Source organism: Micrasema longulum, unplaced genomic scaffold, assembly GCF_059751315.1.
Source record: "Micrasema longulum isolate JH-2025_06_02 unplaced genomic scaffold, ASM5975131v1 h1tg000306l, whole genome shotgun sequence".
NCBI classification, from domain to species: Eukaryota; Metazoa; Arthropoda; class Insecta; order Trichoptera; family Brachycentridae; genus Micrasema; species Micrasema longulum.
Window position 1 is genome coordinate 438,213 of NW_028277510.1, and position 14,264 is coordinate 452,476.

General features: G+C 32.7%; 1 protein-coding gene across 1 annotated transcript; it reads right to left on the reverse strand.

Moving 5' to 3' along the window:
* Positions 1–8,187: 8,187 nt before the first annotated feature.
* On the reverse strand, positions 8,188–11,794 carry mRpL9 (mitochondrial ribosomal protein L9). The gene is made up of 5 exons (XM_088224719.1): positions 11,581–11,794; positions 11,341–11,500; positions 9,597–9,769; positions 9,221–9,421; positions 8,188–8,799 (listed from the first exon to the last, which is right to left on the reverse strand). Exons 1-5 carry the CDS (start codon positions 11,650–11,652, stop codon positions 8,590–8,592), a joined length of 816 nt encoding a protein of 271 aa, XP_088080845.1. The 5' UTR covers positions 11,653–11,794; the 3' UTR covers positions 8,188–8,589.
* Between the last annotated feature and the right edge of the window lie 2,470 nt (positions 11,795–14,264).

Below are 14,264 nucleotides of genomic sequence, written 5' to 3' on the forward strand. Positions count from 1 at the left end.
ATAAACTTAATCGTTCAAAATTAATGTAGTACTGACAACTAGTAATAGTTCTACATTATCTCTGGTACTGACTAGGCAGTCAGGTAATAGGCAAACGTAGCGCCTACCATTTGAATTTTAATTACAAAATGAGACTTCGTAACATGTCAGATAAAATTTATGTTTTTATCCACCAAAACTCTTCTTCATTTCCCTATCCACTCTAAGCGGTGCACAGGACACTGGTACTCCAAGTGAGGCTTATCTAGATCATTTTTGTTAAATGAAAGATAAGGTAAGTCTAACGCTTCAGGTGCTAGTCCAGAAACAATGAAATATTGCAGGGTAGAACCATTTTTAAAGCAAATTGTCTATTGTGCCAGAAATCAAATCCAGGACCTCAAAAGTGGTATGCGTAAGCGCCAACCACAGTACAAGGAAAACTTATCTCCTCTCATTTTCGTTTTTCAAGATTTTTCACACACAGAACCGTATTGTTCATCAGCCTGGATACAGAAAAAATATACTGAACTCTGTTTTTTTCATTCGAATATTGTATCAATGCTAGAGTTTTAAATACAGGTTTTATAGAGTTTTAACTTTTTTAATTCCCAAGAATGAAGAATAATTAAAGAAAACAACATTTTCATATTTAAAATGTTTTTTTTGGTATCAAAACACAGGTGTGTAATATTGTAATAAATTGAAAATTAATGAGCCAGGACACAAATATTCTTATACGAGTACGGTCACTAAGGACTATCATACACATAATGCATTTATATCACGGGGATTCCCTGCGCCAACATCACTTACTTCTTTAAAATATTAACTTTTTATTTTATTTGTTTATTTTGCAGAAAATAACCTAATGTCTGCAGCTAAAAAGCAGTACCATGTGTTGGTTACCGACCACAAGAGAAGAAAGGAGAGGAATGGAAGATTGCTGGCAAGATTGGAGAATATTGAGAAGAAGGCCGCATTCCTTCAGGCCAAAACGGACCGCATCAAGTCTCTTCAGGTTTATACCACCAATAAATATGTGGTTTGTTAATTATTTTACTTCTAGATACACAAATATCTTAACAGAGCCGAGCGGAGCAAATACTTTTGCAGCAAACACCCGCATCTACTTCTCCAATTATTTAGATTTTCAGGACAGGTTAAAATTTCTAATGTTACATTTTGGCAGAAAATTAGAGTAATGAGATTTAGAGGATTATTACTGTTAGTAAAATCAACGTGAATTTTTATATTTCAGAGTATATACAAGAACCAAGTAAAGAATCCCGTATCTCCAGTTCGCCTATCAACAGAATCGGGGTTTTACTCAAACAGAAGCAGTGGTCGAATAATCACAGAAAGAGTCCCTGTAAACTTAGCTACTCGTCCCCCAGAGTACAGTTACAATCCATTGCAGTATTCTAATTACAGATATGAAAGAATCTACAACGAGCCGAATCCCCTGTACACAATGAAACCGATCACCTTAGATGATGCTATTGAAGAGATTTCTAAAAGATTTGTTCTTGTACCAAAATCACCGGAGGATAATTTTCACTCTTTACCAACTGAAAGAATACGAAATGAATTCACAAATTACAATGAGCCAAGTTCGAGGTATTATAACCCTTATGAAAAATATCCCCCAAACCGACATCCATACGACAGAGATAAGAAAACACACAGAGGAGAGATGGACAGAGAAAATCCACCATCTGAATATCATACCAATGAAGAGAAACATAAATCACAAAAAGGAAGTAAAACCATAAAAATGGCCGACAGTGGAAAATACCTAAGCTCAAATGAAGAATGCGCAGAAGAAAGCGAACATAATAGCGGTGGAAGTGATACCATATGTAATGAGAAATATATTAAAGATAAAGATGATTCCACTGAAAAAGATATTGAAAGAAAAACTAGTATTCCCAAAGAACCTATTTATGAAGATGTTTCATTAAAAGACCAGTCTAAAGTTGATGAAACTGGAAATGTGATTCGAGACAGTGAAAAGCCACCATCAAATGAAAAACAAAACAGTATTACCAACGATGCAACAGAAAATTTGAATACTACCCAGTCAAGTGACCTACCACTGGATGAAACCAATACACTTAATCAAGATGCTCAACATGTCTACTTAGACGATCAGCTAATAGAAAATGAGCCAAATGCATTATATGCATCGAATGAAAACATTAATCATGTGGGAGAATATCCAACATATAATAATGATGATCAGCAGGTTCTGAATACAGAAGCAGCTCAAGTATATAATGGAGAAAACCCAGTGGAAGAATATTTAGAAGAGTATCCACAGAACCAATCAGAAGAAGATCCAAATCAACAAGCCGCATTACAAGATTATAGCGCAGAACAGTATGAATACGAAGGGCAGCAACAATTGGGATATGATCCAAACCAAGTAGATTATGGTAACGAACAATATGCAACACAAGAACAAAGTGAATATGATCCCAATCAACAAATTCCCGAGGACTATCAACAAAATGATGAAAATGTGGTAAATGCTACACAAGAACAAGAATATGATCCGAATCAGCAATATTACTATGGAGAAAATGTTGAAGGGCAACAAGTTTATGATCAAAATTATGTAGACCCGTCTGCAAATCAAAATTTTACAGTGGGTGAAGTTGAGTCGGTGCCTGGTGATGGTGTTACTTATTCAGATACCAATTATACTCAAGAAGAGGCGACCGACCGAGGGGAAGAAGTACAAAACTATGATGAAGGAAATGTCTCACAAATGTATGAAGGTAATGAATATTCTCAAGGAGGCGAAGTGCAATACGGAGAAGGAGATAATACAACTCATGGCAGCGAAATGGCGCAGCAAGAAACTGACGAGGCAATGTACCCTAACGTTGAAACATCAGAAGATACTAACGTTGGACAAACTTACGATGGAACAGAACAAAATGAATATAATCAGAATGCTGAATATGATTACAGTCAAACAACAGATCAGTATCAAACAGAAGGAGATATTCCAAGTGCACAACCATTAGGAATACTAGAAACAGACACAGAGCCTGAACTTTCTACCAGAGAGGATCCGAGCAAAGCAGAAAGTGATTTTGATTTCTCCACAGCACAGTAACAATTGCTTTGAAAAAGTTATTTTACATAGGTACTTTGATTCAGAATCACTATGGAGTATCAGTCTGACAAAATATTTTATTGTTATGCTGTGTTGTTGGCACTTTTACTAATGTTTCGGTCAGTACTACAGTATCTATCATCTGGGCAGCAAATAAAACTATACACCATGAAACTCATAGAAATATCAACAATACAAATATTAAAAGTTTATACTAATGTGTCAAAATAATGCAATATAGTTTGCTTGTGGTACTGTGGTGGAATTGCAGAGACACCCGAGGTTCGAACCTTGCTCTTCGAACAGCTCCATTTCCATTTTCTATAACTGCCCAAAATTAAATTGCGTCAAAAATTGGATATATCCTACACGCCAGTAAAAAATATTGCTTTTAAATGCACAATGTTTATATTCAATGTGTTTTTGTTCTAATATCCACACAGCAACACAGAAATAAATTTAAATATTTAAATGGTTTCTCACAAAAACGGTATAACTGAAATTGGAATGTTTTCTCATTAACCGCAAAAAAACATTCAGTATTAAAAATTAATGAAACATTTGGATTGTTTTGAACACAATATTTTAAAACATGTTTTCCATGCTTTACAATATTCTGTTCAAAACAATCCAAATTTTTCATTCATTTTACAATTATACAGAATGTTTCTTGCGGTTAATGAGTAAACATTCCAATTTCAGTTATACAGTTTTTGTAAAAAAACGTTTCATTTAACAACTGCATAAATATTATCTAGTTTAAAATGAAAACTGTATTGAAAAATATTTAGGTTAATATTACCTAGTTTTAATACAAATTCATTGAATGAATTCAGTAAAATACAGAGTTTATTTAAGTTATTTCAAATGTAAACCAGAATTCTAATGTAGGGCTATAAAAATATTAACTGTAGAGTGGAATTAAGATAAAATGTGCTTATTAATCAATGTAATATAAAAAGATATAATTATTCTAAAAAATATATTAATTAAAAACATATAATAATATCTACAAACCCAATCATTTAAAAAATAACCTCTTTTAAAATAACAAATCCAGGGTCTGTATAACAATGGGAAGGTAACAGTTAACTTCAATGGTTTATAAAGCAAAATTGAATTTTCTGTTTGAAAAATTAAAATTTATATTTATTTATTTATTCATATTTTTCGCTTACAAACTATCAACAAATAATTTATAATAAAAATAATGTGACCTCACTGGGGTTTCCCGTGCTGAGGACACTTAACAATTTAGTTTTTTTTTATTACATTTGAGAATAAACAAAGAAGACTCACTTAAAAAACAAACATAATTAACAAATATTCACAGTTTTAAAAACAAAGTATTTATGTGCATCTATATTATTTATATTACAAAACACACAATGAAAACAACAAAAAACTAACATAAGCTATACAGTTGTGGAGCAGTTGATTCAGCATTGGTATGGGTGAATGAGACAATCCATTTTACTTCTACCTAGCTCCACTATCCATTTTTTTATAGCCTTTTTAAACATTTTTTCATTACTAATTGCTTTAATAGATAGTGGAATTAATTATAAAATTAATTTTTAGACATGTAAAATAATTGCAGGTTTATGACGATGACACTTATTTATATATTTTACTGCTTATATTTTCATAAATAAAATTTTATTTTACTTTATACAGATGAAGATAACTTCACATTGTTACCCATAACATTTCAATGATCCCCGTACACTCAGAACCATGCACAACTCGTTGGTTCGGACCAGGCTTGAGAGTGGCTCTGTGATATGGAGTCCGCACGAGGCGAGATATTCCCTCATGTTGGAGAGGGTTCAAAAAAATTTCTCAGGTATCTCCACATGATGGAGTATGGTAATTTTAAAGACGGCACAGTTTTACTTCCCGGCTTCCAGAACCAACCTGCCTCTGGCTGCGCCGATTGGAAGATCAGGTAGCTGAACATTATCACTTTGGAGATCGACATCTTTCACATCGGTGAAAGTATGTTTAAGGGGCAAATACTCTTACCATTGGAGAGTATTATACATTTATAATGTCAAACCATTGCTCAAGGTTCCTGGTTTGATATGTTGTCCCAATATAATGGATTAAATATTTTATGTTATTTTGGTAAAAAGAATTAATTTGAATTTGAATTGTAATCGGGGCCCAGCTCAATGAAATAAATGAGGACCCTTGTATCAAAGTCAGACAATTGCCATTTTTTCAAAATGGATTTTTTGATTAGTTATGAAAGAGCAAACGATTTTCTTAACAGAAAACTAAAGATATATATTTAAAAAATGGGCATTTGTAGTACCCCATATCAAAAATGGAAATTTACTCACCATCTTTTCCTCAAAAGTGGACATTCTATGCATTATAAGCTCTAAAGTGTCATAGTGGCTCTTATTTCATAATCTTTTGATAATTCAAAATCAACTGCCGAAGTTTGTCTTGTCTTTGTCATTTTTAGAGCTAAGAGAGAGTTTTCAACAACAACAAGTTACTAATAAAACTATCATCAAACATCCTTTAAATAACGGACATTTGCAGTTCCATGGGTTTCAAAAACGGACAACTGCATATTTTGGTTTAAAAAACGGACAAAGACATTTTCAAATTGTGTTTTCTTATTTAAATAATACTTATCTTAGATATCCGAAGTGCAAAAAATTAATCTCAATCTATGTATTTTATCAAGGCGTAAAAATATATTTAATAATGGTTTCTTGCATATCCGAAACAGAAAATCATCTCTACTGAAAAATTATGAAAATTGGCTATAAACATTTAGTGAAAAATTACATTGTGTAAATTACAAGGGTGTTCGGACTATCGAGGCCATGCTGTAGTGTTTCAGAAGCAAGAAATCGGTATACTTTGAAACCATATGCATTTGATTGAATATCTAAAAATCTCTCGGAAAAAAGAGGAAGCATAAGCGAGCATCATTTAACAGTCAATTCATTCTGATTTGTGTAAATCAGGTATTTATTTGACAAATTATAGCCTGCATTACTTTACGGGCTGTTCATGTTTACTCATACGGATATTATCTAAGTGTATATTTTATTTTATTTTTTGCACCACATCAGTAGTGAATTACATCACAGAACACCCAGGCTTTAAAAAATTCAATTTGTGTGTTCTCTGGGAATCGAGCCGGGAACCTTCCATGTGTGAGTCAAGCGTCTTGAATTCTACGCCACGGAGGCCGCCATTCCTGTACGTGAAGTAGATGATGTGTAAAAATCATAATTATAATCATCTCAGCAATAACATGGCTGACAATTTATTTTATATTGCAACACTTATAGTCGGCTCCGCATTCTAGCGCCGCATTGTAAGGCTAGAGCTCGCCCCACGCATGTAGATGCTCATAAGACCACCTACATGGCATGGACAGCCGCTGAACAAAAATCAACCATATAAATCTAGCTCACTTGCAAATGGGTAAAGACAAAATTACAATCTAATCCTAGACAATGGAAGGGTTGTCTCTTCAAAACGTATCAGATAAATAAATATTACCCATTTGTAAATAAAAAGTAATTAAATAAATTAATAAAATAAATTAAATATTATATGGCCGACTCTTATTACAAACGCATTCACCGAACTAGCTCAGACAAGAGATATGAAACCTCAGTTAATAGATAAGGTAAATTAAGGTATGCCTCCTAGGAGAGGGCAATTCAAATAAACTATATATATAAAATGTAAGATAATCTCTCCAAACAACATTACGTGATAACATTCTACAGAAAAAATCAATACTATGGAATTTCACACTACCTTCGACTCAATGAAATAAAAGATTGTTTTGTTAACGATTGCGTTTTAATAATAAAAATAATCTGACATACATTTCCGACATTTTCATACAGGATAACACATTCATTCTCAAAATAAAATTAATCAACAGTATATTATGATACTATAGTACGGCACAATAATGATAAAAATAAATGTTTTATTAACAACAGATTTTAGTAAAGAATTATATGAAACTCAACCGGACGAGTTCATGTTAACAAATATTATTGTCGATCGTTTCAAAATATAAAGTATACCTTCAAATATTACAATTCCCAAAAATGTTTTTAAATTATATTGATTACTAACAATGATTTGACTTGTACAAAATATGCAATTACTGTAACTAGAAAATATGTCCTAGCATTTCTCAATTAAGATGAATACTACACAATCATGGATGACGAAATCATCATATTATAAATAATCATTCCAACATAAGAATTTCTACATAATTTTGCATGAATTTAAATTACACAACAAAAATACAAAACAGCATTTTTTCAAGATGAAAGACAATAGCGTTTGACGTCTACTTCGACCTTGAAGAAGCACGTGGTTCCAGATAGATTTAGTAATGTTCCTTATGATTTGCCACATGGAGATTTCAGCCAGCATGCTTTCTCCAGCTTGCCGAGTAAAATATCTGAGGTATCTCGTCCCATCATCATGTAAATTGGAGCAAATATATCTCAAAACTCTTCAAATTTACCATACAGCTCGGTGACAATTTTGCCGTACAAATCGATAATATTCAGTAGCGTGCTCACATGAATCAAATGGTGCTTTATGACTTCGTATATAAAATTAATGATAAAAGGATTGAGGTTAAGAAATGTGAAAATTTCACATAGGTATTTGAACCTGGTGAAAAATACAAAATCAATCAGAAAAAATCGATTTTGGAAAATCGCGCTATTATAAATAAAGATTATTACTTACGCCTTGCTAAGAGACGTCCATTTTTATGAGGGATTACATCTTTGATCTTTTTTTCTCGTCGCGTGAATCAAATCCTGCCAGTCACGGTTTTATGTCGTGCGTTTTGTGTACCCAGAAGTTTTTCACAAGTCACACAGAGTTGCCATTCTCAAAAATTTCAACTCGCGTGCCGGCAATATGTTAAATGTTCACAGCCGCGTTAATTAAAGTAGCTACGCATCGAAATTGACTCGTTACAGTATCTCGCTCAAATCTTAAAAATGCAAGCTTACACCATAGAACTAAAGTTCAATTCATTATGCACATTAAAAAAATAAAGACAATTTGAGTTCTACAGTTTATTTTATTTTAGTGACAATTCAATTCGAATGGCTCGAATCTATAAACTCTTAGAATATGAAAATTATATCTGCATTGCGATTGGTATAAATCTTAGAGATTTTAAAAACCACCTTAATTGATGATAAAAAAGTCATCGTGATCATAAAAAACTATTATAAAATAATTTACTTTGTTTTGAAATAATGTGTACATAACATACATTTTGAATTCATGTAAAGTAAATTACTCTTTAATAAATTACCAAATAAAAACAGGAGTGTGTGAATGAATTAATTAGATAAGTTGTTTTGTACACCAGTATCAATCAAGGCAGATTTTTACCCATAAATACTATACAGACATAAATGACTTCCTAAAGATAATGAAACAAGAAATGAAAATTATTAACTAGAATCTATTCTTTTTGCTGAATCCACCTCCGGTATCTCAACTTTCGGAGCAGGAAGGGGCATACTACTCAGCGTCTCAGCTTCTTCAGGGAACAGGGCCTCTCTTTTGAGATAGTAATAGTTTTCCACTCTAGGAGGACGTTCTTCACCACTACCCCAATGACGTATTCTTGTTCGAATTTGCACTTTTTCATTATTATTTATCTAAAAACATCAAAGCATTTTTAAAAAGTAAAACTTTTATTTTCATTAGGAAAATGCAGTATTACCTTATTTTAGAACTTAACATTAATAAATATTGTGTTTTTTGTGTCCATTTATTGTTGAAAATATTTACCAAAAATACTATGAAGCGGTATGTAATTGCCTAGTAAGTACGGCTTGCTTCCTGCTAATAGCTGATTGACATAAACTACTATTCCGTCATTTTGATAAACAATGAAAAGGTTAATGAATGATTCTTTTCATTTTCTTGTAACTTTATTTTGGTAAAGAGAATCTATCCAACACTCTGTTAAATAAAAATGTCAAATTAGAATTTCTCCAAATTTGTGATGCCCATCCCTCTAAAACAAGGCATTGGCAAAATGCCATCTATTAAAAACATATACGTATTTTCACTTACTGTGACTGTAATAAGGAATTCTTTATTTTCAAGGGTAGGATCTGGGCCTCTTATTTCCCCCAGGGGCATTCCTATGGCATCTTCTGGAACGATGAATCCTAATTTCCGAAAGGAAACTCGGATGTGCCAAGGCTCCAGAACCCAAGGATGAGAAATGTTCATACTAATGTAGAGAACAAATTTAGAAAGATATTTCATCGTCTGGAAAAAAAACATATACAACAAATTATAAAAGAAAGGCTCATTCATTTTAACACGGCATTTAATATAAGAGCTATATCACGAAACACCGCATGTAGTGTTATGAATGCGCCAAATACTTCCCTACGAGGCAGGCTCAACTCTCTTTTTCCAACAAATAAAGATATATACATACCCTTTGGGCAAAGAGGGAACTAAATTCCTTGGTTGCCTTTTTTTCCTCTATGTTTTTACTAACATACTTATTAATATTCTCCGGGGAGCAGTATACTGCTAGGCCGGGTAGAAGGAAATCAATATACGCTTTTCGAGGCTTCATTTGAACTACATCCCCTTTTTCTCCCAGTCCTAAAAAACATTTTTGACTATTACTTTCAGTTTCAGTACCAAGAAAAAAAAACTTTAATATACCTGACAATATAATAAAAACATAAATATATCACATATTAAGGGCACAGGGAGGGAGGGGGATAGTCACAATTTGTAAAATGTTCAGGAGAACAATTTTAAACGTTGAAAAATCCCTTTTTAGCTTGTAGACATATATGTATTTCAAGTCGTGTTTTAACCAGTACAATACCCTCGATTAGCCTGTATCAAAAATAAATTGAATAAAACACAAGATTACAAACAAGGAGGTGTTTCGGAGGAGTTCGTTTTGACTTTTGACAAAATGATGGATTATCCCCCTTCTCTCCCTGTACCCTTCAATGGCGACAAACTAGTGATGTCAAGTGCGGACTAGCAATGACAATACGGCTTAGTATGATAGTTAATAATATCGGCATGTTTAACAAATAAGAAAAATGTGTATTAAATATTTACTGATTATAATAAAAAAAATAAGTTTAAAAAAAAATTGAGTTAAGAATGGTTTCATTTTTTTGTGATTTGCTCAAAATAAAGAAAGATGGATTTTGCCAGGTTTGCAAGTAGTAAACTCATATGCACATTGTAATGGGTGGTTGTGATGTATTTTACATTTTAATAAAATATAGAAAACAAGAAAAAGAATGCTTAAAAAAACGGCGAAAGCAAAAGCGGCATTCACAAGTATGAAATACATTTTCCTAAAACCGCAATCTCTTTGCTCCATCAAAAGTTTAGAGCAGCTATTATTCAGATAAAGCTAAAAAAAAAAACGCTTAAATGGATTATCTCATTATTTAAGCACAGGTGCTGTTAATTATTCAAAACTCGGAGGAGATCTGTGTTAACTGGATTTGAATATTCATGGGACCAAGTACCCAATACTCTGGGGGTAAATATGGGTGAACGAGTTTCAACGGAAAATTCAAGAGAAATGTATAAATAAAGTTGATGGCATATAAAAACAAATAAAAAACTATAAAAATCTAAAATAGAGGTAATTAACTCAAAACATATTTTGTTTGTGTTTACCTGTATTTAAAACTCGGTAAAAATATTTTATACATTAGTATTTATATTCTAGTTTATAACGTACACGTCACTCTTCTGTATTGAACGAAATGATAAAAACGTTCTATAGTTTCTAGCGACGAGTTCAAACTGGTTGACTTATCTGACGTCGCGAGTGAATCGCTCGCTCCGCCACTAGTTCGACGTGAACACACACAAACATCATCAAAGGTTTGTTATAACCGCGAGCGCGCCGCACGCGCCAGTCGCTGCTGGCCCGCTACTTTCGCCGCACCTGCGTTTAATACGTGAACACTTGCATATTACACTATGTATTTGATATTTCGTGACCGCGATCGCCACCACGCCCGCGAGTCAACGTGAACAAGCACTTACATCTACGACGAATCAATGACAATCAAACAATTTTGAAAAGAAAAATTGAATCATATGTAAAATGGCTTTTGACAATGTAACTATAAGAAACTAAATAATTTTCTCTAGGATAACAAGTTCGTTTGAGAATGTAGGAGGCTTACCGGCAATGTATTGCGTCAATATAACATTAACCTCCTTCAGTGGTTTCAAGTTCGTGTTTTCTACGACCTCATAAATATAATTTTTCGTTTTCAAAAGAGTCCTGTGGCTTTGTTTCTTTCTCAGCATTGGGGGAAATCTTCTCTTAAGTATATAAGTATTCTGAAATATAACAAATAAACATAAAATAGTATTTCGTTGGTCAGAAAAATATAAAATGAATATTGAAAATTACTACTTACTCTGGTTTGTTGGCAACCGAGTCCTTGACTGACTAAACTTTTAACTGGGTTTTTTAATAGGTTTCGAAACATTTCGATAAAGGTTTCTTCGTTCGTTTTATTTTAGCACCAATCAGGGTGGACTTATTTTGGCCAGAAAAGTCAGAAAATGACCGAGACAACTGACGAACAGAGACAACACCACAGACATCCCACAAATTTCCAGAAATCTATAGACAAATCATAGATATGACAGTTGAGTACGCTCAGTCATAGATTATGATTTGTGTTCTGTACGTTACGCGTCGGTAGGTACTAAGTCAAACCGTAAACAGTTCTATAATGTCGAACTGTGAAATGTCAATTATAAAACTATTATTTTTTATTTTACGTAATTTGATGTTTGATCATCAGTGTGGTTACATATGAAGCAATGTGTAGGCGCATGCAAAGAATGAAAATTACCAAGTAGAAATCTTCTCTACCCTCGCGCTAGATTCAAAATAACACCCCAGCTACTGATTTCACTACTGTCTGGGGTGTGCATTTATTTTTCTAGTGTGACCATTTCCATACTTATATAATATTTCTTTCCTCAAAATGAACAAAAAATAAAGGTGTTCTTTATAAACCCTGTCACATCCGAAACCACGATGATCAGTATGGGCAAGAAAACATATTGGCACATTCAAATTAATTTTTAGAACGAATAAAATAAAAAATACATATACATAAAAAACAAATGGTTGCTTACTTCTGCAGGGGTGAAACGAGGAGGGGGGGGAGTCTGATAAACCGAAAACCGCGCTGCCGCGTCCCCCCTCGATTCTCCCCTACAGAAGTTAGCAACCATTTGTTTTTTTAATTTTTATATTTTTTATACATATTTAAAAAAAAAAATATTCATTCTAAAAAAATATTTGAATGAGCCTATATGTCTTGCTCATACTGATCATCGTGGTTTCGGATGTGACAGGGTTTAAAGAACACCCTGTATATGTACGCACGATTTTTATAATCTGTTCTGTATTTTATCTTTAGAATCTTGAAAAATTTGCGCCAGCTATGAAGCTGGATCTGGCAGCATTTTTTTTTTGTTTTTTTATTTTACTAACAATTTTATTATAGCACAATTATTAATTTTCGTGTTGACTTGTTAGAAAATTTCATGTTATGTCGGGACAATGCTGCTTGTATGTTGCTAGGGTGTAATTTATTTCAACGTCATCATTTCCTTATCCCGAATCAAGGGTGCATAGAGCACTGCATTGGTACTCCGATTTTGGCATAACTGGATCATTTTTGTTTCTTGGAAGGTAAAGTGATCAATCTTACGCTTCAGATGCCAGTCCAGGAACAATGAAATATTGCAGAATAGAACCACCTTTAAAACTAATATTTCACATCATATCCACCCTACCAGGAATTGAACCTAGGATCTTGAGCTTGAGTTCCATATTTTTTTTATTTTTCTATCTGTTGATTTCTGTGAATTTAAAGCGCTGAAACCCAAGTATTTGGACAAACTCAAAATATATTTATTATATAAAAAACAGATTTGTGAGAATTTACACAATTCTATTCTTGCACTGTTTCTATATTTAAAAAAAATACAAAACCCTAGCACGGGTATATTAAAGATAAATTAAATAGATTTAAATGATTAATCTTGACTTCAAGGACAAAAAGTTTTTCCTATTTTCAGGCAAAATGTCAATAGTTCTTAGCTTTGTTGTAGGTCATGCTTTGCTGTTTCACATCTCTTGCTTGACCTCTCTGTATGAACATGCTTGTAGTTTTTGGCTATTTTTATTTATAATTTTCACCACTTTGTTTCATGTTTTTTTTTTGCACCACTATAGGCCAGGAGGCCCAATTACAGCATGTATGTGTCTATTACGTATAGTCGCCGTTCAGGCAAGTCAGTTTTGAGTTAAATATGCCATTCAAGGCGTAAAATTATGTTATTTGAGAGGCAAACGTCACTAAGGTAACTAAGAAAAAAGTTGTGTAAATCCGAATTGTTTGTTTTTTAATATGTGACTATTTTATTACGCATTAAAAAAAACATTCTAAAAATTATTTTTAAACACATTTTAATTTCCTTCTTTTCGGTAATTCTTATAGCTTGCACTGTCCAGATTTTAAACAAGCAAAAATCGAACCAAATTTTAGCCACCTTGCCTCATTCAAAACCTTCCAGATATTTAAAAATGTATCAGAAAGAAAAAGTTACCAATGTAATTTATTAAAAAGACATGAATAAATTATGTTGTATACATAAAACCTCCATAACACGAAAATTTGATTTTTCCTTGGTCTCCAAACATTAAAAATTGCGATTTCTTCAAATGTTTATAGGTTATTGACTTTTGTCTGAACGGCGATGTTATAATGTTTTAAAACAGTTTGTGAACTGTTAACTGTCAAGTGTCAAATAGAAAAGATGGCATTGGTAGCCACTTAATTAAACTTAACTCGTAATTACACGGTTTAGTGTAAAAGCATTAACACAATATGTATTTATATTATATAAGCTTGAAAACAGACAGGCTCTGATTAGAAGTTTTTGAAAGGAATAAGGTTTCGGTTTGGGAACTAAAGAAGCGTCTAAAAATAAAAAGAAATATTCGTGATAGACTAAAATTTATTATGCAACGCTTACATTAATTTATCTTTATTTTAAATCATCCATTTATAATTTT